We start from the raw sequence: 25515 nt of genomic DNA, 5'->3' as shown, positions 1-25515 counted from the left end.
TGTCGTCAGAAGCTAAGCGTTACAGAGGCTAAGGGCGCTGACAGCGCAGGATGGAGGGACAGAGAGAGCCCTGTCCTTGTGGGTTCAGTTCTTGGTTCTGCCGCTGATTGGCTGTGTGACTATGAGCAAGCACTTAACTGCTCTGAGCCTCAGTTTCATCAGCTGCAAAGTAGCGGGTGGCGGGGTGACCCTTACCTCCCAGTTTTGTCGGGAAGGTTAATGACAAAAAGCAGTGGAAGCACCTGGCCGCCTAGTCGGCCCTCACGTCAGCTGAGCTGGATGAACAAACGTGAGGGGAGCATGAGGAAGCCGAGTTGCTTTGCCCAGGAAAGAGGGCGGTGGGTTCCATCTCCCCCAGCACACAAATGAACACTCAGACCCACCCCTTTTTCCCGTCAGGAGCCCTGGCCCCTCACACCCAGCTTGCAGGGCTCACAGCTTCAGGGCCCCTGAAGAGGTCTGTGGCTTCTCTCAAGAGAGAAATTGCCAGCAAGCCAACCTCTCTTCCACTTTGTTTGCTGCAGAGCCAGTGTCCCATGAGGAGGACTGAAGGCCCCATCCTCTCCCACAGCCCTGCTGCCCAACCCAGAGCCCCTTCAGTTGGCCAAGCAGAGGCAAGGGCTGTGGACCCCCTCACAAGAGGGGCAGCCCTCGGCCCACCCCAGGGGAAAGTCCTGATCTACAGCAGAGCAGGAGGATGGGAAGGACACCACCATCTCTCCAGTCCTGCCGTAGACCCTTTTCAGCCCCAGCCCACGCCCTCCTTCCAGCCGACACCAGGTCAGGGGAGATGAGGGCCAGTCCAGCCCCTCACTGGCCTTGAGGACTCACTGCCTCTCTCCCACTGCTTCTACCAATCAACTGCCCCTTTCCTTTTAGGCTCAGCTCAATGCCACCTCCCCCAGAAAGCCTCCCTCGACCACCCCAGGCCCCTGTGACCACAACCATTTGAGCATTGATGGCCTACAGGCTGTGCCACTCCCTCACCGTAGGACACTGGGGCCATGTCAATTCTCTAGTATCTTTATTATCCGTCCCCAGGGCACCCCTGGCTTCCCAACTTGGGGGTGTAGACATCCCCGCACCATGCCAGGCATGGTACAGAATGGGTGGCAGAGGGCACTGGACTGCGAGTGGCCTTGGCCAAGTCACTGCCGTTCTGTCGGCTCTGCTCTGGAACTTCTGGGGTCAGAGGCTGGGTGGAGGGAGGGCCTTGCCTGGGGTGCCATGAACACTGAGAACAGCCCTGGCTTCCCCCGTCCTCCAGTGGACTGGGCGCAGGAGCAGTCAGGCCCAAGGAGAAAGCACGCCCACCCCAGGGTCCCTCGGGCCCCAGAGAGCTCACTGACACCCCTGGAGCGAGGGGCCATCCCCTCCCTGACCTTGAACTCCGGATGACAGCAGACTGCCCTGTCCCCCAGCTCAGGGTCTGGCTGAGGCAGGGCAGGCAGGAGGGAGGTCTGGCGAGGGCAAGGTTCGGGCCCGGGGCCTGGCCGCAGCACTCAGATGGGGTGCACGAACTGGTAGACCAGGCGCTGGGAGATGTCCGGCTTGCGGATGATGCCCTTCTTGTAATACTGGCGGATGGAGCGGCTCAGCTTGTCGTAGTTCATGGCGGGGCGGTTCTTGCGGATGCCCCACAGCCGGGCCACCTGCGCGGAGTCCTCGATTTTGAAGATGCCTGGGGCAGCAGGAGGGCCCAGAGAGAGCCAGCAGTGCAGGCGGGGCGGCAGGAAGGAGAAAGACCAAGACCAGCAGGTCAGTCTCTCGGAGCCAGGGGAGCTAGAGTCGCCCGGGGTGGGGTCGGGCCAGGCGGTGGGCCACGATACCTTCTCCCATGGTTGTGGTGAGGGTTAAAGGAACATGTGGGAAGGGTGTTCCACAGGGCCCAGGAAGTGGTAAATCCTACCACGGACTCACACACCTCCTGGTGCAGGGTGAACCTGCGTACGTTGGTTGGTGACTTGGGGCCCTGAGGGCCTGATCCTTGCCAGCCTCTGCTCCTAAGCGTGGGGTGTGCACACCCTACGCAGAAGCCCTGCGGGGCTCCGGGCTGCAGACACGGCTCATTTGGCAAGGTCACCTGTGCAGTTCCCGAGCCTGAAAGACCTCTTTGCGATTCTCAGACACTGCAGCCCACACAGCCCTTTCTGCCAGGATTAATTGGTAGGAGATGGTGGAAAGAGCCTGGATTTGGAGCCAGGCTGACCTGGGTTGGAATCCTGGCTCTGCCATTTTCTACCTTTAGAAGTTGTCTGAGACCCCGTTTTCCTGTCAGTAAGAGGGGGTTGTAGTGATCACCATGTTGTTGAGTGGGTACAGAAAGCGCTTAGAGCAGAGCCTGAAGGAAGTACCCCTTAGGATGAACTATTACTCATTAACACCCCCAGTTCTCATTCTAAACCACCTGGCAAAGCCCAGGTCAGCACACCCTCTCCAGGCAGGCTTCCCAGACCACCCCGCCCTCCCTGATCTCCCTGCCCTCATGGGACAGTCTCCCTGGAGTACCAGCTCACTCTCAGTCTCAAATATACACACGGGATCACCACACCTTGTGCAGGAACTTTTCCACCCCTCCTAACCCCTTCCCGTGCTCCACACTCATCCCCAGAGTCACTCCTCTGTGAAGCCCTCCTGGACCCAGGCACAGCTGACCCCATCACAGCCCAACACATTCTGCATACCAGCTCATTTCACTGCTGGTTCACCTACAAGACTGCAGGTCCCTGGAGGATGGGGTACCGCTGAATTCTCCCCACACCCTCAGGACACTGTAACCCTCCATAAATGTCGGCTGAGCAAGTGTGGAACCAGAGGAGGTGCTCAAGGAAGTTTTGCTGGATGAATGAATCTAGTCCATTTCACAAACATGAAGACTGGGGTCCAGGCGCCCACAGCTACTAATGGCAGGCTGGGGCCTAGAACCCAGGCTTCTTGGCTCTGAGCCTTTTCCAAAACACACACCCGCACACCATCCAACCCTGTTGCTGTCCAATGTGGTCGCCACTAGCCACATGTGGCTCTTAGCCCTTGAAATGTGGCTGGTCTGAAGTGAGATGTGCTGTAAACATAAAATGTATACCAGATTTCAAAGACTTAGGAAATATCTCATTAATAATTTTTATATCGATTATATGTTGAAATTATATGAATTTATAGTATTGGATTAAATAGATGTATTATTAAAATTAAATTCACCTGTTTTAAAAAATTTTTAATTGTGGCTACTTGAAAATCTAATATTACCTCTGTTGCCCACACTGTATATTTCATTGGACACCATCAGTCTCCTCCATCAAGCTCTGATGTTTTGAGGGTAAAGACCGTGTCCGGTTCTCAGCAGAGTTTTAAGACCCTGCTATGTCCCAGGCACTGTGTGTCACTGGGGACCCTCAACAGGCAGAGCCCAGCCGGGGAACACGCGTGGACACAGATGGCACACAGACCCTGGGCCGGTCCAGTGAGAGTGCGTGTGTGGCATTCAGGGCAAAGGTGGGGGCAGCTCCAGGCCTCTGCCCCGCCCCCAACCCTCCCTGCCCAGCGCCTGGCAGGACCGCAGGCCCCCAGCAGCCCCCTCCCCTCCTGCCCCTGGCACTGCTCACCCTTCTCCTTGTTGAGCCACCGGATGAAGCGGCCATAGCTGTGTGGCTTCAGCAGCAGTTCCTTGAGAAACTGCCACAGGTGGATGGGCTGCCCGGAGCAGGACGAGTCCACCTCGCTGTCCGTCCAACTCTCTTCGCTGGTCGACGCTGGGCAGCCAGGGAGGGTGGCGGTGAGTGGGGAACCCCCTTCTTCAATGGCTGCCCCAGCCCCACCCCCAGACCCCAGAGCCCCGGCCGCCTCCCTGCCCTGCCTGACTCACCACAGTAGTGAATCGCCCCCAGGGACGTCCTCTCTTTCATCCAGGCCGCTGCGGGACAAGGAGAGGAAGTTGGGGACCAGAGGGACCCCCCCCCAAGGGAGGAGGAGGGCATTTGGGTGGAACTGTGGGGCCAGAGCAGCCCGCCCGTGGCTCCCTCCCTCCTGCCAGCCTGTGAAGACCAGCTGCTTACAGAGCCTCTTCCTGGAAGAAAATGTAAGATTTCGGAGCTGGGAGGGGCCTTAGAGGCCCTGCAGGCAGCTCCTTGTTCAGAGAGGAGTGGAAGTCAAGCCTTGCTTTGCCTCCCTTCTGTCACCTGTGAAATGGGGCTGGGACACCCCCTCACAGGTCTCGCAAGGATGCAGGGTGGTGAAGCCTGCACGGTGCATAATAAAAACACTCCCTGCCCTCCAGCTGCCAAGCTCCCCGAGCACCACCATCCCCTCCTGCTCTCCACCTGGCCCCCTCCCCAGACAAGCAGTGGGAGGCGGAGGCCACCAACTTCTGCCCACATCACCACCCGGCTCATAGCCTGGCACTGTCCACTGCTCTTGCCAGACCCTGGCAAGGGGCCTGGGCTGGGGCAGGACACTGGTTTCTGGGCCATGAGAGTGGGACCTGTCCTCTTATTCACCCTGGGCCCTGAGGGGCAGGGGCCTTGACTCGTGGAGCGAGGACTGACCCCTCCGAAGTGCACGGCTCTGTGCAGGGCACACTGGGCACCCGATGAGATTGAGACCAAGTAAACATTAAGGGGTTGGCATGCAGCCATCAAAAATGGGGCAGCTGTATAGACAGTGATGGGAAACAAGATCCAAGATACGCTGTTCAGTACAGAACAGTGTGATACTCGTACTATTCATGTTAGAAAGGGGTAGAAGTCACACTTACTCTTGCTTGTATATGCATAGACTTTCCTTGGCAAGGTACTCATGAAACTGGCAACAGTGGTTGCCTCTAGGGAGGGGGATTGGAGGGCCGGGGTAGGTGGGAGGGAAGACTGTTCTTCATGGTATACTGTTGTTCACGATGGTCTTTTTAAAAATCCTGCACATTTATTACCTCATTTCTTCTTTAATGAAAACAACACAAAACAAACACAAAATTTTAAAAAGGACAAAGAAGAAGGACTTAGAGTATCTGATGTCCTGCGTCCTCACAGTCTAACTTCTATTTTTAACTTCCTATGTGCTCTGTCCTAAGTTCTGTGGCCTTGACCAGGGTAGGCAGGGGGTTGGGGCTGGAGAGTTCACCCAGGATCCAGGGAGGCAGCTGTCATTGGGGTTGGGATTCAGAACAGAACCCAGATTGGGACAAGGGGCTGCCTACCCAGTGGAGCGTAGCCTCCGGACAGGCATCCTGACCTAACTGTTCCCCTTGGTGTCCCTGGCTTGGAGCCCGCAGTGGGGGGCAGGGGGTGGGGCGTTCTACCCACGCCTGTCCCACCTGATTTCCAGATGTCCAGGTGGGCGTGCAGCACGTCCCCGCCCAGGGGCGAGCGCTGGCGGAACTGCTCCTCCGACATGGCACACAGCTCCTTACCCCCCAGCTCCTGGAAGGCCTTGCCCACGGAGGGCAGCCGGTACTGGTGCTCCGTCCACAGGAGCCACTTCTGCACGTTGCCAGGGCTCCAGTCCACGGGGTCTGGGCAAGAGAAACTCCTTCAGCCCCGGAGGCTGCTTGAGGGCACCACCCCCAAGGTGGCCCCTCTGCTCGGATGGAGCCCCCGTGGGAACCGGTGGCCTGGGACCATGCACTCCTGGGATGGGGCCAGGCCAGGCCACATGGGTCCTTGAGGGGCTCCGTGGAGGGGGTACCAAAGAAGGGGGCGGTGAGAGGAAGGAGCCAGGGCCCCTGAAGCAAACATGGCTCAGGGCAGGGCAGCCTGGGGCCTCTGCACCCCCATCTCACCTGGACCTCAGGTCCTCCCAGACCCCTCCAGCCCCTCCAAAGGGCCTTTTGGGGAGCCGCAGCCCTGGAGGGGACAGTGACATTAGACCAGAAACACCCAAGCTTCTTTCTTTCCCAGATGCCTCTTGCCTTCCCCAAACCCTTCAAAGAACCAGAGAAAAACCCAACCAAGAATTAGCTCTACAAACCCCACTCTCCACCCCCACTGTATTTTACAGATGAGGAAACTGAGGCACAGAGAGTTCCATTCCCTCGTCCAACACCTAACAAAGGGCTGGGTGCTGGGGAGCTGCTCAGTGCACGTGCACCAAGTGTGGGGGAGCGGTGGCAGGGTACAGGGTGGCCATGGGGCCAAGGCCCGGAGGCGAGTGGCTGGCTTGGTCCTATATGTCTCGCTGGGGAGCCGCCCTGGGGTGAGCCCAGCAGGGCACGTGGGTGGTGGCCAAGCTGCGGGCACAGACACAATGGGGCCTCCAAGTGAACGCTGTGGTCTAAGCTGGGTGACCTGCAGACTGGCCTGCCCCCACTTAATAAACCCATTTTCTTCCTCAGGGTCAAAGCAATTTGTTTATGTTCCTATTGTTTAGAGGGCAGGGCCCTCCCCAACTCGGTGTGGGAGCGGAGGCACCGTGGGAAAAGCTGCCGGGTTGGGGGCTGGCATTGGGCCACTGGAGGATGGGGCCTGGGCAGGAGCTGCCTCAAGGGGGGACCCCAGCTGGGACTACTGGGGGGCAGGGGCTGGGCCCGGATGACTCTGAGGAGGAGGAGCCAGGCCTGAGGGATGCCTGAAGACCCTTCCTGTGTGGGAGCCTCAGATGCCAGGGCCCAAAGGCCAAGGAGATGGGTCAGGCTTGCCCAAAGCTGGAGAGATGATGGAGGGACAGGGGACTGGAGACCCAGCAGCCCCTCAACCAGTAGCATAAGCTCTGTAACCACACCTTGCAGGCCCTCGCAGACACGTGCCTGGCTTCCTGATGTTCCCTCCTCATCAGAGCCCTCATCCCCACTGGACCAGTGATACATTGTCCTATTTATTTATGATCTGTTTCGTCACTGTAACATTAGCTTTGTGAACGAAGGAGCCTTTGTGCTATGTTCACGCTGAATTCCCCAGTGCTAGAACAGGGCCTGGTATATTAAGTTATTGTTTATTGAGCATATATTATGTACAAGGTAACATCCTAGGAACTGGGGATGTAGCAGTGAACAAAACAAATGAAAATCCCTGCCCTTGGGGCATGTACATTCCAGTGGTGGAGACAGTCAGTAAACAAGATAAATATGCAGCATATCAGGTGGTAGGAAATGTGAGGGAAATAAAGCAGGTTGGAGGAATAAGACGTGGGGGTATGGGCAGCAATTTCAATAGAGGGGTCAGGAAAGGCCTCATCGAGATGGTGCCATTTGAATCAAGACCTGAAGGAGGTGAGGGGTGAGCCAGGTAGGTATGTGGGGGAAGAGTGCTCTGGGTTGAGGGACCAGCAAGTGCAAAGGTCCTGAGGTGTGTGTGTTGCGGTAACAGCAAAGAGGCAGGAGTGGCTGGAGCAGAGTGAATAAGGGGAGAGTGGATATAAGTGTCAGAGGAGGAGGTGGGCCAGATGGTGTAGAGCTCGTATTTGCTTCATCCGGCACCTACCAAGTGGGGACACTGGGCTGGTGCAGTTGGGGCACAGAGAGAGTGGGAACCTTGGATCCCAGGCTTGTAGCTGCTGTGTGTTAGGGGCTGACTGTACGTGTGGAAGCACCAGCATCTCTGGAGGTGACCACAGTGCACCAGGCGGTGCCCCCACACCTCCCTGTGACCTCCGCTGGCCTGTGTCCCCCTGGCGGAGGGGGGCGTGAGGAGGGGCTCACCTGCCGTGATGTTGAGCAGCTTGCAGGCTGTCTCGATGTCCTTGAGCACCTCGCCCACCACCATGGTCTGCACCTGCTCCAGTGAATGCTCCTCCAGGGTCAGCTCGCCCGGCGCCAGGTCCAGGCTGCCCCCCGGGGCTTGGCTGTCGATGACGGGGCACTGCTCGGGCTCGTCGGGCGGCTCCTCCCGAGTGCTGGCCCCGGGGCCCTTGGCCACCCAGCTGCTGTCCTCAGAGTACAGCATGTCGAAGTAGGAGAGGTAGAAGGTGGACAGGCCCTGCTCAGGTGTGGCAGGTGGGCTGGGGCTCCAATCCCGTCTCTCGGGCCCCATTGCCCCTGCCCCCACTGCCACCTTCTCTAGGCCAGTCCGTAGCACAGTGTCGGGGGGCAGCAGGAGGCGGCTGGGGGGGACACCACTCAGGCCTGGGCTGGCGCTGCCCATGCCGCTGCTGCTTGGGCTGGCGGCTGTGTCTACAGAAATAAAAAAGGAAGGAGAGTCAGGTCCTGGCTGCTTCCCCATCCCCATGGGGGCTGCTAAGCTGGTTACAGAGATGAGGAGCCCAGCGGGCAGTGGCTGGGCCTGGGAGAGAGTTGGGGCTTCCGGGTCACTGGGCAGCTAGGACAGGGCTGGGCAGACAGGTCTTGTGGCTGGGAAGCCAGTGGGGTGGGAGTGGGGGCAGGACTGTAAACAGACAGCTCCCTTACTCCCCAGGGAAGCCAGATTGGCTGCGAGCAGCAAATCTTTACACGTGTAGCCTGTTTAAAACAATCTTCTGAGGTTCTTGACCTCTTTCAGTCCTCACAATGGAAGGCACGATTAGTCCCATTTGGCAGATGAGAAAACTGAGGCCTGGACAAGAAGTCTTTAATATCCAGCCCTCTGTCCCTGGGCCGGCCCCCACCCAGATCCCAGTCCCCGGTCCTGTCGAGGAAGCTCCTTCTAAGAGCTAACCTAATCTTTTCTGCTGTGGCAAAGCTTGTTTTCTTTTACTCTGCCCTTGGAGGGGGTAGGGAAGGGAGAAAGTCACCATCATCTCCATCAGCCAGGTGAAGAAAGAAAGGAGCAAGTGAGGGGTGTGGCAGGGTAGAATCCCCTCCCAGGTTGGGGAGGCGGGGCCCCTTCCTCTCCCACAGGGCCACTTGGGGGGTGCGAATAAATTCCCTGCCTAACGCTGCTGAGGTGGTCACTGAACAACAACGTACAGGTGTGCTTGGCCCCGCCCCTACTCAGGGCTGGGTTCCTGGTACCCACCCTCCTTGTCCTTTCCTGAAAGGTGCTTCCCCAGCCCCTCCCAGCTCCCAGGCCCTCTTCTCTCCCCTCACGCCCAGAAGAACTCACAGCTCCCAAGGCGGGAGGTGCCAGGTGCAGACCTACAGGCCCACTTTCCCCACAGCTGCAGGGGCTGGTCAGAAGGCCCAGGCCCTGGGGGACAAATGAGGCCCTCAGCAAGTCAGACCCCACGCCTACCTGCTGCCCCAATGCCTCCCAAGGGGCACCATTTGGCCTCAACAGAAGAACCACAGTGTCCCTCCCCATGGGTCCCCAGGCTCTGCTTCCCCTGGACCCTTTTCTCTGAGCCCCATATTGGAGTCCGTGGTTTGGGTGAGGCAGGGAACTTGCGAGATGTACATACACCAAAGAACTGGGGTCCCTGGGATATTTCCATGATTTGTGGGCTCAAAACCCAAGAATAAATCAGGACAGAGGTGGAAGATTACCAACAACATATGTTCCCCATAATACAGGGGATCATTCCAAAAGGAGGAAAGGAGCAGATAAACCTGTTAAGGGCGAGTTAATGGGTGTCATTTCTTGGGGGTATTTACATTTTAAACAGTGTTCTCAAAATGTGGTGCCAGGACCAGCCGCATCAGCACCACCTAGGAACTTTTGAGGAACTTGAATTCTCAGGTCAACATCAGAGCTACTGAATCAGAAGCTCGGGGGTGGGGGGGGGCGGTGTGGGGAGAGTGGGGCAGGGGGAGGCCCAGCAATGCATTTCTTTCTTTTTTTCTTTTTTTTTTTTTGGCTGCGCTGCACTGCTTGTGGGAACTTTGTTTCCTGATCATTGAACCTGGGCCCCCTGCCATGGAAGCATAGAGTCCTAACCACTGTACCGCCAGGGAATTCCTAGCAATGCGTTTCTACAGGCCCTTTGGGTGATTCTGATGAGTGTTCAAGTTTGCAAATTGCTGCTTTGAAGGCATCTGGCCAGTAAGAGGGGTAGGCTTTACTGGAAGGACTGGTAGACTCTCTAATGGTGGGATTTGCTGCGCTGCACCAGGACCATGGGGCGGGGGCTCCCTGGCCCTTCTCCAGTCATCTCGTGAGATTGACTTGCTCAGCCTCAACGTGCAGGTGAGGCAGAGAGAGAACTCTGTTTGGAAGGCTCTGGCTTCTCTAGGGCTGCAGCTAGTGCAACGGCGTACAACTCAGAAAATGATGCCCTTTTCTCTCTGGGTGGCGTGGCTTGGTGAATGGAGCCCAAGTGGAACTTCAACTCACCCTCGTCCCCCATCTTGTGCAGTGCCCAACCTTCCCAACTGTACACGGTGGCCCTGCTTTTCCATGGTGGAGAGAACGCCAGAAAGAGAGAAGAGTGTTTGTTCACTTTCATTTTGCATCTCCCTTTCAAGGGCTCCTTTAAGTGACAAGGAAGGAGAGGTCAGGGTGGGGTGGGGTGGGCAGGGATCGGGGAGCCGGGGTTGCGGGGGACAGAGGGCAGGCCTGGAATCATTTCAAGTCCTTCTGTGCAAACACACGTGTGCGCTGTGGGTCCACATTATTTACCCAGGCAGAGCCAACAGCCCGCTCTATCCCTGGGTCCCCGCCCCAGCCTGTGCCCACACCCTGCCCCCTGGGTGGCCCCACCCCTGGAGAGCCCCTCTCAACCCCACCCTTCCCTCATCACCCCCTTCCTGCTTCCCGCCCCATCCACGTCCCCAGAACTCCCTGGCCTGCCACGTTAGGACAGTCCCTGCCAACACCTTGGGCCGGGTGCCAGGGAGACGGAACGTTTCCCAAGAAGCAGGGGAACTTGCTTCCCTCGTGGCCCTCCTGTTTGCTTGGCCTCTGCCACAGGTAGGATGGGAGGCAGCTGCTGTGTTTTGGGGCACAGTGGTGTGAGGGGTCAGTGAGGATGAATGGGCAGGGCAGGTGGCAGCATTTGCCAGGTGGGGATGTGATGACACATCCCTGACACATTTGTCAAGTGAGCTTTGAAGCCCTCGCCTTCGTTCCCTCCCGGGAGAGCGGCAGCTCAGGCCTTAGGCTCATTCCAACGCTGTGGTGGGGAAGTTATGGTGCAGAGAACTAAACGACTTCCAGCTCCTGGCCCGGGGCTCCTTCACCAGCAGAGAACTCCCACCTCCTCCTCCACACCCCACATTCCAGCTCCCCGTCACCTTGCTCCTAAATGCCAAGGAACCTGCTCTCAACCAAGGCTTGGTCCCAGCTCCAACACCTACCTAGTGAAAAAAAAGTTAATGATTAACCATGCGGCGGGAGGCAAGAGCCGATTGTCCGCAGGTGGGGAGGTGGTGCAGAAGGCTCGGACCCCGGCAGCCCAGCATGGGGGACCTGGGTTTACTGGTCAGGGAGCCAGGGGCTGGTGTGCCCAGCCTGCATCCCTGGCACCTCCTCCAGGCTCTAGGACTGGACTTGGGAGGGAAGAGGACACACGGGGAGCACCTCCTGGGCCCAGAGCGTTGGTACATGTTACCCTTTTACTACCCACAGGGGACTCAAGAGCCCTGTTTTATAGATGTGGACTGTGAGGATCAGAGAGGGTGTGCAGCTTGCCCGAGGTCCCCAGCTGGCCATGTGCGGGCTCTGCTCATTGTACCACGTTCCCTCTGAGGCTCCTGCTCCGGGCGGTCCCATCTTCCCAGGGTCCTGCCCACCTCCTGATCAGGCAGCTTGATCCTCCAAAGTTCATTCCCGCCTCCTAACTGCTCACTCCACTGCACTGTCAAGTCCATTTCCCTCCAAAACCCTTTCACCAGGCACCCCTGGGCTCTAGAACCTCCCATGGTTCCCCACTGCCTGCCCTGCCTGATCCCAGTGGCTGGCGCCTACCTCTGAGCCAGATAATCAGAGCTGGAAGGGACCGTATACTATGTGATCCCTTTAGATGGGAACAATGAAGGCCAGAGCGGGAAACAGATGTATTCAGTGGTTAGGGGCAGGGTCTGGACCAGAACCAGAGGTCAACATGGTGACCACATATCCAGGCTCTGATGAGAACGGTGCTTCTCCCTTGGCCCCTGTGCTGTGGGCATGACGTGGCTATTTTCTCTTGTTTTGTCGTCCCCCTGCCCAAGATGCCCCTTCCTTCTCATCACAGTTTAGTCCAAAGCCCTCCTCCCCCAGGGAGCCGTCCCCAGCAGCTTTCTCCTCTGACCTTCCAGCTCTCCCCATCTGTGCCATGCAATTCAGCCATGATTACATTCATGGGTGATTGTCTACCCATGGGGACACATGTGCCCTGGGAAAATAAGGCTCAGAGAGTGGCAGGGATGTGTCCACAGCCACACAGCAGAGCCAGGACCACTGCACCGTAGGCCTAGGGTCCTGGGACAAGCCCAGGCTTTGCCAGGTCCAGGTCCCTCCTGACAGCCTCTGGCCCCAAGGGGCTGCCCGTCTCCTGAGCGATGGCTCCAGCTCCCAAACCTCGAGCTGATCTTTTCTGGGTTAAGCCACGTGTCTGGATTAAGGCTCAGCATGTCCTGCCTCCCTCCTGCCTCAGAGGCACTAGCTGTGACTCCAGACAAAGAAATTTGGTAACAGCTGGTGGAGGCCAAGGCCCAGAAACGGGGCAGATTCACAGGGTAGCAGCGAGAGGGATTAGCCACCTCGGCCACTTCTTTTCAGTACCTCGCATTCTCCCAGGAAGGCAGAGCCAGGAGAGAAGGAAGGCAGAAGGACCCAAATTTAGAGACTTACAGCAGCTGTTTTCTGCCCCTTGGGAGGCAACTCCCCGGCCTCCTGGTTCTCACTCCCATCCTGACATGCAAAAGATGCTCAGATATCTCCTGAAACCACAGCCCCAGGGAAATGGTTACCAGAGTCTTTACTAAGGCCCTGGGCTGTCATGGGGTTGGAGCCTGTCTCTCACATCCTGCTCAATCCAGGCTCAGATCTTACCCCCAAGGGGGTGGTGGGTGGGGTTAATATGCCTGAGCCCCCACCTCAATCCTGAGACACAACCTTAGTCTGCCCAGAGCCCAGCACCCCAGCTGCAGGCCCCGTGAGAAGAGCACTGAGGGCAAGAGGCTGGGGCTAGGGTGAGACAGAGCCTGCCACTCTGCCCAGAGTCGCCTCCTCCACCAACTGGGGGCAGACCTCCTCCAGTTTCCCCACTGCTGTCAGCCCGTCTCTCCCTCCCTCCAAACCTCTGGGCCTGCATTCATGGGTCGGAATCAGGGGGCTTTGGGGGTGCGATCAGGACCTGGCCAGGAGCCATGCAGAGTGGGCAGGGGCCACATGGGCCTGTCCCCCCAACCCCCAGTCAGCTGGTCAGCACCTTGGAGAGAAGCCGAGCCTGCCCAGTCCAGTGCCCTGGGCCTGCCTGCACCTGTCTAGCTTCCTTGAACCCTCCCTGCCTCTGGCCTCAGCCTTCCTGCTCCTTTAGACATTCCCTTCCCACGCTGCTACTCCCCCTCCAGCCCCCTCACTGCTCCTTGGACGGCTCCTGCCCTCCCATGAACACCCAGCTCCCTGTCCTTTGAAACTGCTCTTCAAACTAGCTGGATCCAGGGAATTCCCTGGCGGTCCAGTGGTTAGGACTCCGCGCTTTCATTGCTGAGGGTGCAGGTTCGTTCCCTGGTCAGGGAACTAAGATCGCACATGCCGCGCGGCGTGGGCAAAAAAAAAAAAAAAAAAAGAAGAAAAGAAACTAGCTGGATCCAATTAGCAGGAAGAAAGGTTCAAATTGGGAAGATTTAACTTGGGGAGACAGCCCACGGGCCCAGGGAGACTTGGGAGTAGGGATTTAGGGAACAGGGCCAGGTAGCAGGAGGATGGGGGACAGGAAACAAACGAGTCGGGGAACATCAAGGAATTATGGTCAGGTCTGCTTTGCCCACAGTTCCCAGGGGCAGCCAGGAGCCCGAAGGCACGTTTGTACCAGCACTGTCTCCCATTTGCTCCTGTGGTGTGGGTACCATGGGCATCCAACCCCCCCAATTCCCTCCCCGCCCCAACCCTGCCACTGACATCGCCTCCAACTCTTCCAGGGACAAGGTGAAGTCCAACTAAATAAACTGCTTGGGCTCTCCCACTGTCTTCTGGGGCAGTGGCGCAGCCAGGATTATTCCCACCTGACAGGCAGGGGGCAGTGGCTGCCTCAGGGCACGTGTCCATGGTGACCAGGCAGGGATTGGAAATCAAGGCGCCCTCTTTCCAGATGGTGCTGATGACTTGGCATTTTCCGACCTCTAGGATCACCCCTGCTGACCACCCCTGTGGCCTCGCTCAGGCTACCTGCGGGCCCAGCCCGAGAAAACCCCAGCCCCACAAAGGTCGCACTGGGGAGGTCTGGGCGGCACCGATGCCTGAAGCCTGGAGGTACAGGGACCCACCTCAGCCCCAAGCTCACCCCTGTATTCGAGTTTGCTCCAAAGGGTATGTGGTCTGGAAAGAACTCGAGGCCTCAGCATCTGGAGATGTGGATTCATATTCTGCCCTGTTCCCACCATATGTAAGGCCCTGGGCAGCCCCTGGTCCCCTCTGGGCCTCAGTCTCCTCCTCTGTTCTCCCACTGGGTAAGTCATCTCCCAGAGCTTTTCTGGCCCAGACATTGTCTAGAGTCTATGACCCCATGACCTCCATCTTGCCCATCAGCCTGACTTGGAATGGAAGTCAGAGGCAGGAAGAGCTGGATCTCAGCAACCCTCGCTGCCCCAAGAGCAGAGACCTGGGCCCCACCCCTGTCACCAGTCCCAGGTGCTGGGACCCTAACCCAGACTGTCACTCCCAGACCCCTCTCCTCAAACCCAGAGCTGGAGGGAAAAGGAAGGGCCCCTTCGATTCTGGTGGTGCCCAGAGAAACCTCATTAGTCCTTTCTACAGCCCTGGGTGGGCTCTGGTCCATTAGGCCCCCACCAGAGTCCCTGGCCTGGAAGGAGTGATCCAGAGGGAAGAGGAGGCTCACCTTCCCCTAGTCCGGAGGCCCCTGAGAAGTGGGAGAGGAGAATCTGGCAGGGGGCACCTCTTGGGCTGGGAACATGCAAACGAGGCAGGGGAAGGAGCTTGGCATTAAATGTCAGGAAGAGCCCAGGGCAACTCGGCTTGTGCAAAGTTTGCTTTGGGAAGAGTTGTTCCACCTGACAGGCCACTCACCTGGCTGGGGGCAAAGGGTGGGGCATGAAATGTGGTGTGGGTGGGGGCAGGGGGAGGGTCCCGCGCTGTTTGGAGCCCTGACTCCCTGCTCTCTAGGTCTGGCACTGGGGCAAGAGACTCAGTTGTCCCGTCTATTGAATGGTCTGTCAAGAGTATGTCTTAAAGGGGTTGTGGTGATTGAGGGGGAGGGCAAATGGAAATTCCTTGTGAATTATGATGGGCTGAGCAGGCATGAAGGTGGCACCTGCGAGCAGGTGAGCGGATGGGGCTGGAGAAGAGGGGAGGGAAAGGTAATAAGGTGAAGAGTGAGGGGCATAAAGGAAGAAGCAGGTGGTGATGGTGGAGGGAGGGGCAGGGCCAAAGGGTGGAGTCTGGGGGAGAGCTGAAAACGGTGGTGGGAGAGGCCTGGACCTTGCTCCGAGGTCAGCCTGCTCTCTAGCCCAGACCAGGGCAGCTGCTGGCCTCACTCACTCCTCCCTGGCCTCTAGGAGGAGCCAGAGCCAGAGTCCCCTACCTCCCCTGACCTCAGCCTAGGAGACAAGGCTGGGAAAGCACACAAGTCTTGTAAAGCTGGCCAATCCAGACGGACAGCCTGCCTCCACCAGCTCCTACACAGCCTTCAAAACCCCACTCCAGGTTGCCTCTTCCATGAAGCCTCCTTTAACAAAGGAGGCCACCTTGTCCAACCCTCTCATTTCACAGACAAGGAGCTGTAAGTGCAGGGAGGAAAAGTGACTTGCCTAGGGTCACACACTGTGGGTCCTAACCCACCCCTTCTTGCCCTCCACCAGAGGGCCTTGTCCCCAGGTTATACTCAAGCTGCACCAAGTCGTTTAGCACAAAGTTGTGCTCTAGTTGTTTCAGGGTTATTAATGTTATAACTGCAGTGACCTCAGTGGCAGACAGTGGGTTCTCCTGGTTCTTCTACTTACTGCCAGCATCACACTTTCTGCATTGACTGAGCATCTACTGAGTGCCACCCTATTCTCTCAGGCTCGGTGGACAAGAGAAGTTCTATCTAATTCAGAGGGTCCTTGTGACAACCAAATTACATCACATCTGCCAACGTGTTTTATAATCAGTAATACAATAACCAAGTCTGGCAGGGACTGAGTTTTCAGCTCTGGGACCCTCACAGCGCCTGTCAGGCTCTCAAAGGGGAGGGTGGTCCCCCACCCCGCGAGAGACCACCCCAACCTCCCTGGGGGCTCTGAGGATGCTCCCTCTCCCCAAAGTTCCCTGAGTTGGGGGTGGGGAGGCTCCAAGCTGGGAGTTCCTGGCTCCAGCCCCTCCCCCAGGTGGGCAGGGGTCGAGTGGGACTGGCCAGCCAGGCTGAGCCGTGGCCTGGGACCCCCATCTGGTGGGGGGTCTCCTGCCCATCCCTGCCTGCCACCTTGGGACTGGGGCAGCTCGGATGCCTGTTTGCTTTGTTACTCAGCCGAGCAGCTGGTGCGGGGAGATGTTGCTTTATTGGGGGTTGCTGTGAAGCTGTTTATTGGGGAGGTGGGGGCAGGAAATGAGGCCAAGTCCCAGCTCTAAGCAAGAAGGAGCAGAAAGGCCATGACCATCATACAGGGGACAGGCCACTCGACGCCTGTGGCCTGGGTGCGGGCTGCTGGGTGGGCCCAGAGGGCAGCGAGGTGAGAGGCCCGGGGCTAGCTCAGGGTGCTTCCCCCTCCCCAACATGCACAAGCACGCACGCACGCACACACCTTGTCCAGCTTCGGGGGAGCCCCCAGCCATCCAGACCCTTCAGCTTTCTACCCTGTCATCCTCACCACCCACTTCCCTCTCTCCCCACAGGAGGCATCTGGCAAATCTAGAAATGAGCACCTTCAAGCACCCCTGTCCCCCCTCACCCATTGCTTTCCTCACGCGCCCAGACTCCGGTCCACAGGCCCCACGCTTCCCTGGGGATCCAGGCACCCAGGTGGTTACTCCCCAGCTTCCCAGATCCCCTGGTTCCTGTGCCCACCACTGCCCCACCCAGCCCCTGGGCTCTGGGACTGTACCCCCTGCTGCAACCCGGACCCTGGCCCTGGCCCTGAGCCTCTAGGCTCCAGCAAACCCCTGCCAACTCGTGACCAGGCCCCAGAGAGACCCTTCCCTTGGCAGAGCAGCTGTGGCTGGCAGCAGCAGAAAGGCTGCTTGTGTTTCGTTAGCCAAGCAGAACTGGCCCGGTCTCAGGGCTGCGGCTCCGCACCTACAAAGCTGCCTCCCCTCAGGCTGGACAAGGCTGGGCTCAATGTGGAGCCCACATGGGGTCATCACAGACATGGGGTACCCCAGGCCTCTCCAGGCCAGGGGGGCTCACCCAGGCTCTGGGGTCAGCCCAGGGAGGCAGACTGGGCAGCATGCAGAGGGATCAGGAGCTTCTGAAGGTGAAGGACCCAGATCAGGGTCACTGATGCCCAGGAGACCAGTTCTGGCTTTGAAAGCACTCTCAACCACCCACCCCCCACTGCTGGCAGGGGAAGGCCCCCATGGCAGGGCACTGCCCCCCACCAGACTTACCCGTTAGCTGCCTGGCGCCCAAGGAGTTGTCCGCTGCGGTGCCAACCTCGGGGGCCAGGAGGAGGCGTGGGCAGCTTGGGCCACTGCTGGGTCTCAGCCAGGCATCTGGGGGGCCAGTGGTACCAGGGGCCAGCAGGGCTGGGGTCAGAGGTGGCAATTGGGTGGGCCGCTGGGGGCCTGGCCACCCTCGAGGTGTGGCCCTCTGAGGTCTCAGGGCTGCACGCCCTTGTAGGGAGCCCCCTGCCCCCAGCCCAGGGCCACCTGCTGGCACCGCAGCAAGACCCAGCCAGAGGGGTTTACGAGGGAAGCCACGGTGGGCTCAGGGGATTGGGTCTGCGGGGCAGTGTGGACACGGGCGGAGTGCAGGAATGTGCTGGGAGGAAGTCAGGCAGCATGAGATGAAGAGTTGGCCGGGGCCTGATTTCCCATTATAAGTAATCCTTCCTTATTTACCTGAACAAATACGCTCCCTGCTTACCTCAGACCACAGGCGGGCTCCTGGTTAACCCTTGCAGGCCTCTGCCTCCTTGCTGGGGGACCCACACCCTGGCAGCCAGGGAACTCACTCACTCACTCATTCATTCATTCACTCACTTGTTCATTAGTTGATGCATAGCTACAGAGCTCATCTCATGTGCAAGGCACTGGGGCTATGTTGAGAGGGATCAGCCAAGGGTGGGGGACAGTTGAGCAAAGCAGCATTGGAAAAAACCCCAATGGAGGGCTGTGGGAGAACAATGAGGGTGGGCACCTGGCAAGGGAAATCAGTGAGGGCTTCCTGGAGGAGGTGTTATCTGGCTCCCCAGGTCAGGGATGGAGGGCGCTTTCAGAGAATCCTGGGGAAAGGGACCTCGCTTTCCCAGGCCCGGAGTGGTGGTCAGCCAGCAGCAGCTTGCTCTCCACAGTCCCTGTAGGGGGAGGCAAGGAGGTACCCAAGCCCAGGCACCCACTGCCCAGGCTCCTCCACCTCCACGAGTTCAAGGAAGGCCATGTAGCTGAGCTCTCAGCTTCTTCCTCATCCTGCCAGGTGGGTTGAGGGCTGTCCCCGGAGGGCAGAGTCTGGCATTTCCTTCCTCTGGATCACCTTAGAAGGGTGCAGAGCATCTGCAACCCCCATGCTGTCAGATGGAGGCGTTTTAGTGTTATTTTCCAATTTCAGAAGTAATTGTGTGACTGCCTACAGTATGAGTATTCTAGGGCTTCAGGAAGATTCCAGGGTCTTCAGAACTAGCCCCCTCACCTTAACCGATGCCAAATTTCTCCAACATATGGTTGCACTTTTCACACTGGAGTGCCTATGCTTAGGTGTTATCAGAGTTATCAGAGTCGTTCCCCAGAGAAGGTTGAGGTGGGATGGGATGGAGGTCAGGGAGGTAACACAAGGTCCTAAAGTGGCTACAGTCGACCATCCCAGCCCTCCAGGATCAAGCAAAAAGAAAGACCTCCTACATTCCCAGGCGGGACCTCCTCTTCACTCTCACAGAAGCTTGTGCTTATATCAGCACTCTGATGCAGTAATAGTAATGGCCACTGAGCACTTATTATATGCCAGGCACTGTTCATAGCTCATGAGATACTAAGGTATTAATCATATTAGTACTATAACATGGGTAAGTACAAGGAGTATCCAATAAATGCTTATTGAAGGGATGGGGTATCAGAGATAGTTACCCCCAATGTCCATTTTCCTCTTTTCCTCTGTAAACAAGCCTTACTTTTCACCTGGGAACTTGGCTACCTGGAATTAAAACTATCCCAGACTCCCTTGCCGCTAGATATGTGACCAAGTAGAAGTGTCATGTGTCATTTTCTAGGAATCTTTCTTAAAAGTAAACTACCAAGAAAAAAAAAAAGTAAACTAGCATGTACCATTCACCTCCTTCTTCTTTATCCTTCCTCTGTCTTACTGCCTGGAATGCAGCTGTGAATGCTGGAATCTTGGCTGCCATTTTGGACCATGAAGACAAGATGGAGGAGCAGTGAGCTGGAAGAAGCTTAGGTCTCTGAGGACTGCATAAAACCTTCAAACTGCCTTTGGACTGCCTGCCTCAGGACTTTTATGAGAGAAATAGACCTTTGGCTTTTGTTAAGTGGGGTCTTTATTATTCAAAGCCCAGTCTGATTCTATTTGAGATAGACCAGAAGATGGGTAGATAGATGAAGATAGAATACTCTTGCAGCCAGAGAGGATATTTCACTGCTGGGTGGCATTTGGAAGGGGACTGGTTATACTACAGAAAACCCTGACTTTGGGAAGGCTGCCCCTTGAATGCTGGTACAGCTTTGGTCTGGGACCAAATGAGCACTTCATAGGTGTCCTCAGGAATGGGTGGGCCTGAATGGATGGACCAGACTAAGCTGTGCTAAGCATGGACTGTGATTCTACCAGCCCAGGCCTGGAGTAAGGAAACAAAGGGTGCCTCTGGAAGCTGGAAAGATCCAAGAGGTAGCAAGGAGAGGACTCTCCATCTGCTCAGCTGGGGCTCACATGGGCTAAGGTGCTAAGAGGCTGCTTGGGGTGGATGTCAGTGGTGGGCTCAAGGAAGGTTTGGTGCCCACCTGGGGCAACTCCGGTGGGCTCCAGGGGAAGGGAGGGCCAATTAGGGGACTCTGAGTGACACACACCCCTCAGCACCTTGATCCATCCAGCATGGTGTTGTGACACCAGCTCAGGATCTGACCCAAATACACATCCTAATTCTGTCACCTTCCAGCTTTGTGACTTTGGCTGGAACCTGCTGGACTCCCCTCTGCCCATCCCCTGGGAACCCTCAGAGCTGTGGTGAGGGGTGAGATAATGTTGTGAAAGTGCTCTGTGAACAAGCAAGTTCCAGGGCTTGCTGACCACCAACTACAGGCCACGTCATCTTACTCCCCACAGCAGCCCTTCCAGGTAACTATTACTGTACCCATTTTTCAGGTGAAGAAACTGAGGCCCAAATGTTTAAAATGTCTTGCCCAAGGTCATAGCTGGGAAGCAGATATAAGCTCACATCTGAAGTTTCCTCAATCACCTTGCGCCTGATAGGACCCTCTTACTACCCGCCTTGTCCCCTTGGGGTCAAGTCCCAGGTCTCTCGCACAGGTCATTGGGTCTACTAGACCTCCTGCCTCCTGCCCACAGCTCCTCAAGGCTGGTCCTCCTCTTCAATTCTCCTCTGGCCAAACCCTCAGGGGGTGAAATGTGGCCCCTCCTGTTCTCCCCCATCCAGACCCCACCCATCTGTTATGGGCAATACCTTCTCTACACTCACCTGCTGCAGACCTGGGGTCCAACACACCACCCACTCCATCCTGGAACTTTGCTCTGACCTACTGAGATAACATTCCCTCTGGTCACTGGGGTTTCTAAGCCTTGAGAGTGAATATTGGGAGCTGTCACCTCCAGGGGATGTGAGCTGCGACAGCCAGAGAAGGAACTTGGCAGAGCCATCACTCCATGAATACCTGGATGAACCAGTGATGCTCTTTTTCTGTTGTTCCAATAGAGCTGAGTTTCTTCTACTTCGATTGAAAGCATCCTCATCCTTCAAGCCCCATCTCAAGAGCTTTCTCCTCCAGAAAGCTTTCCCCTGTCCCCTCTAGTACTTGCGGACCTCACATGTCCCAGTTCTTTGTGCTCTAATTGTTTCCCAGTGTTTCTTTTTTTTCTCCCCAAGATTCTACTCCTCGAGGGCAGGGACCCTCGAGCAGCCCGCTGCCTCAGACCCAACACAGATTATGATTTCTGGAGCAGCTAGCTCCAGAGCTTCCCTCCCTGCGTGCATCCTCTCTTGCACTAGTCCATCAGAGAGTGAAGAGCGCTGGATGGGAGGCAGGGCCCAGGGCTTGGTTTGGCGCTGCCGTTTACTAGCCCCCTCTGGGCCTCCCTCACCTCCTCTGTGAAATGGAAATAATACTTGCCCTGCTGATCCTGCCTTGGGGGATCCTGGTGGGGCCTTGTGATGGGTGAATGCCAAATGACAAAGGAAGTGGATGTACTTTGGAAAGGGCAGTCTGTCTTTGTCTGTTGGTCAGTTGGTCAGTGAGATTGCTGCCTCCATCTCCTTGGATCCCCACCCTCCTAGGAGCCGTAGCCTGGGAGTGATGGCAAGGACAAGGCTGGGACCTGTGTCAGCCACAGAGAGACAGGGCTTCCAGTTGGTTCTTGCCCTCCCCCTGCCTGGTGGACACCAGGCCCTGCCCTGCCCCAGGCTCCAGCTATGAGAAGGGAACAGCCTGGGAAAGGGCTCCCTTGCTGAAGAGTCTGGGGCTGGTCACCCAGATGGGGCCGTGGGGGCAGGGTGGGCAGAAAGCCTGGTTTGTGGGACCCAGAGACCACCCAGCCCTTGCAGTCCAGAGGAAGCCCCTGAGACCAGAGGGGCTAGGGGACAGACTTGAAGGACACACAGTAGGGCGGGGATCTGAGTCCAGACCCCAACCATGCTTCTGGAGGGGGGCATGCACTATCTCATCTCATCCTAGTAAGTCCAGCAACTGGCGGCTTCACTGACCTTTCTCATGGCAGATGAGGAACAGAGGCTCCAAAGTCAAGGCTGGAAAGTGGCAGAGGCAGGATTCGGGCTGGGTCTGTTGGAGTCTTCTTTCCAGGACACTGTGTTGCAGCTGGATGGTGGACGAGGAGACCAGGAATAGCCGACGGGCGGGGGGCTGTGTCCTCAGGCCCACATACCCATGCATTTCCATCACCTGGAGCACGCAGGGCCCCCTGGGCCATGACATGGTGCTCTGCGCAGGCCAACAAGCATTTACTGAGCACCTGCTCTGTGCCAGGCCCTGGACAGGCACTAGGGGCAGGGTGACCGGGCACAATCTGTCCTGTAGGAGTTCATGGCCTGGTGGCCTCAGAGGGCACAGATGACCTCCAGCATCTCTCCCAAAGCTAGCCATCTGTGGGTTACTGGTTTCAGGAACACCTACTGTGGGCATGATCCTCTCCATTCTGGGAAAAACCGAAAGGTAGGCGATGCCAAAGGCTTTCCCAGCTCGGAGCCTGGCTCCCCAGGCCCTGGGCTTCCTCACCAACGCCATCTCCTCCTCCTCCTCAGACACTCCCCCCAACGGTGGCTGAGTAGATGGGCCAGTCTTTCCTGCGTCCAAGGCCTGGTTGTACCCACCCTTCCAACCCTGACACACGCTCTTGCCTATAGCCTCATCCATCCACCCCATCACTGATTCACACCTGGGATGCCATCTAAGGAGGCCTCACTCCACCCCAGGGCCCCGGCACAGCTCTCAGGGTCCCCAGACTTCCCTGTGAACTGAGTCATGCAGAGCTCCTGCCAGAGATGGGCTCCAAGCCTGGGGAACACTGCAGGCCTATCTGGGGGTCACAGAAGACACACACACACACACACGCACACACACACACGGAACATCCTCTACTCCCCCTTAGGCCCCTGCGATGGTACAGCAGGGTGCTGTCCCAAGATACAACCTCAACCGTGGCCTGATCTCTGCCTTCTGAATCCATTCACTCCACACATATGTGCTGAAGGCCTATTGTGGGCCAGGCATGGTTCCCTGGGACACAGCAGTGAACTTTGGTTGGTTTACATTCTAGAGGAGAAAGACAGTCAACAGGAAAAGTAATAAATGAGTAAATTATATAGTACCCTAGACTCTGATGAGTGCCATGAAACACAGGGTGTCAGGGGTGCTGGGTGGGGCATGGAGAGCAGCATGAAATATGGTGGTCAGGGCAGAACTCCTTGAGAAGGTGGGATCTGAGTAAAAACAGGAAGCCCTGAGTTACCTGTAAGCAATCCAGGTAGGGGCAAAGCTTGAGCAAAGGCCCTGAGGTGGGCTCATGCCTGGTGTGTTTGAGGAATGTCAGGAAGCCGGTGTGGCTGGCGCAGAGAGCGGGGAGTGGAGAGCGATGAGGCCAGGGAGGCAGCGTGGAGCCAGATGGCAGGGCCTGGAAGCCTTGGCCCCTCAGTTTCCCGGGTCCTCCTGCCAAGCACCTCCCTTACCCGGGGCTCACTGTGAGCCCGGGGCCACGTCAGTTGCTCTACAGAGCGTAACTCATGTCAGTGTCCCGACAGCCCTTGGAGGCAGCACCTCTCTCATCAGTGTCCCTATTCAAACATCAGTGAGGAAACTGAGGCAGGGAAAGGGAGGCAGCTCGCCTGGCAAGCCGTGGAGCCAGGAGCCGAAGCCAAGCCTGGCCCTCGGCCATGGCAGCCCCCCCCAGCCTCGGTGCGTCAGTCGCCCCTCCCGACCCCGCTCCCGGGTGCCAGGTACACCCCCTGGCCCGGCCCATCGTGGGGGGTGGAGGTGGAGGGGCCGCGTCACTGCCCACGCCCGCGAGCTGGCTGCTGCCTTTCCCCCATTAGTGCGGGGCTGGCAGGCCTGACAAAACCGCAGGCCCAGATAAGAGCACAATTGAACCTGTTTTGCTCGCAGGCCGGCGGGGGGCTGGGCCGCAGGGCGGTGGGAAGTGGGGGGAGGCCGCTGGCAGCGCCCCGGCCCTGCTATCAGCGGCCCTGCCCCATTAGCCCCTTTGAAATTTACCCACCTTATCAGGGCTGCATGCTTTCCGAGTGGGGGGCAGGCGGGCCTTCGTGTCCAGCCCAGGAGGCTGCCTTCGCCCTCTCGCCCGCCCCAGGAGATGATGAGGGGGGCCGCAAGCTGGGAAGGGGCCCCTCTCACACACGGGCTCAGGCTGCCCGGTCACTGCCCGGTGGGCACCTCCCAGGCGGAGGGACACCCTGCCCAGGAGCCCCCTCCCACCCTGCCCTGACACTGCACCTCACGCCCAGACTGCAGCACCCACTCTCCAGCCCCCTCCTCGGCCGCCCAGGCCTGTTATATGGCCGACCCCCCAGTCACACCCTCAGCAAACGTTTATTTGCTGAGCACCTGCTGCCTGCCAGGCGCTGGGGCACAGCAGTGAAGGGACAGACCAATCTGACTCCCCCAGTCTCACTCCCCCATGGAGAGAGACAACAAATAAACACAAATAAGTAAGCTAAGAGGGTGTCCGAAGGTGATGACTGTACAGTGGGGCAAAAATGAAGCAGGGGTGTAGGATAGGAAGTGTCGGGCAATTTTAAGTGTGTGTGTGTGTGTGTGTGTGTGTAAGGGGGGGTGAGGGGTCAGGGAAAGCCTGCCTGAGAAGGTGATATTTGAATCAAGACCTGAAAGATTCTAACTCTCTTCCTCCATGGGGTTAGAATCGCAGACACAGAAGGGCTGAGCCAGGAGGATAGAGATCAACCAGTCCTCCAAGATCCCTTTATACTGAGGATCAGAGAGGGCAATGAAGTGCTCAAGGTCACACAGCACAATGGCAGCAGAGCCGAGCAGGAGTTAGAGATAGCCAGGATCTCTCTCCCCATGCTTGCTGCCCCCAGCCTGGGGCACTGCTGGGGCCCTGGGCAGGACAGTCTGGCCATTGTTGGACAGTCTGGGGGCTGTGCTGAGCCTGGGGGTGCAGCATTCACAGCCATTTGACTCTGCCTTTTGTAGACAAGGGGCCCACCAGGTCGTGTTTGAGGCTGAGGGTCAGGGCTCAGGCCCTGGTTGGAGGACTGCAGGGTGCGTGTGGATGGCACTGTGGGCTGGGGGGTCTGCCCTCAGTGCCCCCTGCCCAGTGTCATGGTCCTCTGGCTCCCTTACCACCCTCTGTGTTCTCCATCTGCCTCTGGATGTCCAGGTCCACCAACGGCCTGACCTTGACAGCATGTTCTTCCAGTAGAAGCCCCTTTCTACCCCTCAACCCCCTCCCTCCTGACACACACCTGCTCTCCCGAAGGATGAATGGCCTGGAGGGAAGAAGGGGCAGCCACGGGCATGGTGGCCTGTGCAGTCATGGGGCCAGGATGGGCAGACCCCAGGGCCTGGCTCAGGCCAGATGGGCTCTAAGGAGACAGATGAGAAAACAGAGCTGAGGGGGCTCAAGCTAGTGGGCTGCTGGGTAGGCCATCTCTTCAGGGCCCTGGGGTGGTGGCGGAAGGTGTCCAGAGGCCCTTAGGGCACTGTTTCTATTGAGCTGGAGAAGCCCGAAGCATCTGGGCTGCTGGGGAAGAGCACT

General features: G+C 57.7%; 1 protein-coding gene across 2 annotated transcripts; it reads right to left on the bottom strand.

Annotated features, from left to right (window-relative positions):
* Positions 1–1007: 1007 nt before the first annotated feature.
* Positions 1008–17556, bottom strand: SPDEF (SAM pointed domain containing ETS transcription factor). 2 transcript variants are annotated; one of them, XM_082415069.1, is made up of 7 exons: positions 17481–17546; positions 10131–10266; positions 7625–8095; positions 5306–5503; positions 3863–3910; positions 3603–3749; positions 1008–1681 (listed from the first exon to the last, which is right to left on the bottom strand). In XM_082415069.1, the coding sequence occupies exons 2-7, from the start codon at positions 10240–10242 to the stop codon at positions 1503–1505; spliced, it is 1155 nt and encodes a 384-aa protein (XP_082271195.1). In that variant the 5' UTR covers positions 10243–10266; positions 17481–17546; the 3' UTR covers positions 1008–1502. The 2 variants fall into 2 exon arrangements, with proteins under 2 accessions (XP_082271195.1, XP_082271196.1); XM_082415070.1 differs by lacking the exon at positions 10131–10266 and having other exon boundaries at positions 17481–17556.
* Between the last annotated feature and the right edge of the window lie 7959 nt (positions 17557–25515).

Source organism: Balaenoptera physalus, assembly GCF_965194825.1.
Source record: "Balaenoptera physalus genome assembly, chromosome: 11".
NCBI lineage: Eukaryota > Metazoa > Chordata > Mammalia > Artiodactyla > Balaenopteridae > Balaenoptera > Balaenoptera physalus.
Note: the sequence above shows the minus strand (reverse complement) of the source record. Positions and strands in the feature narration are given on the sequence as shown.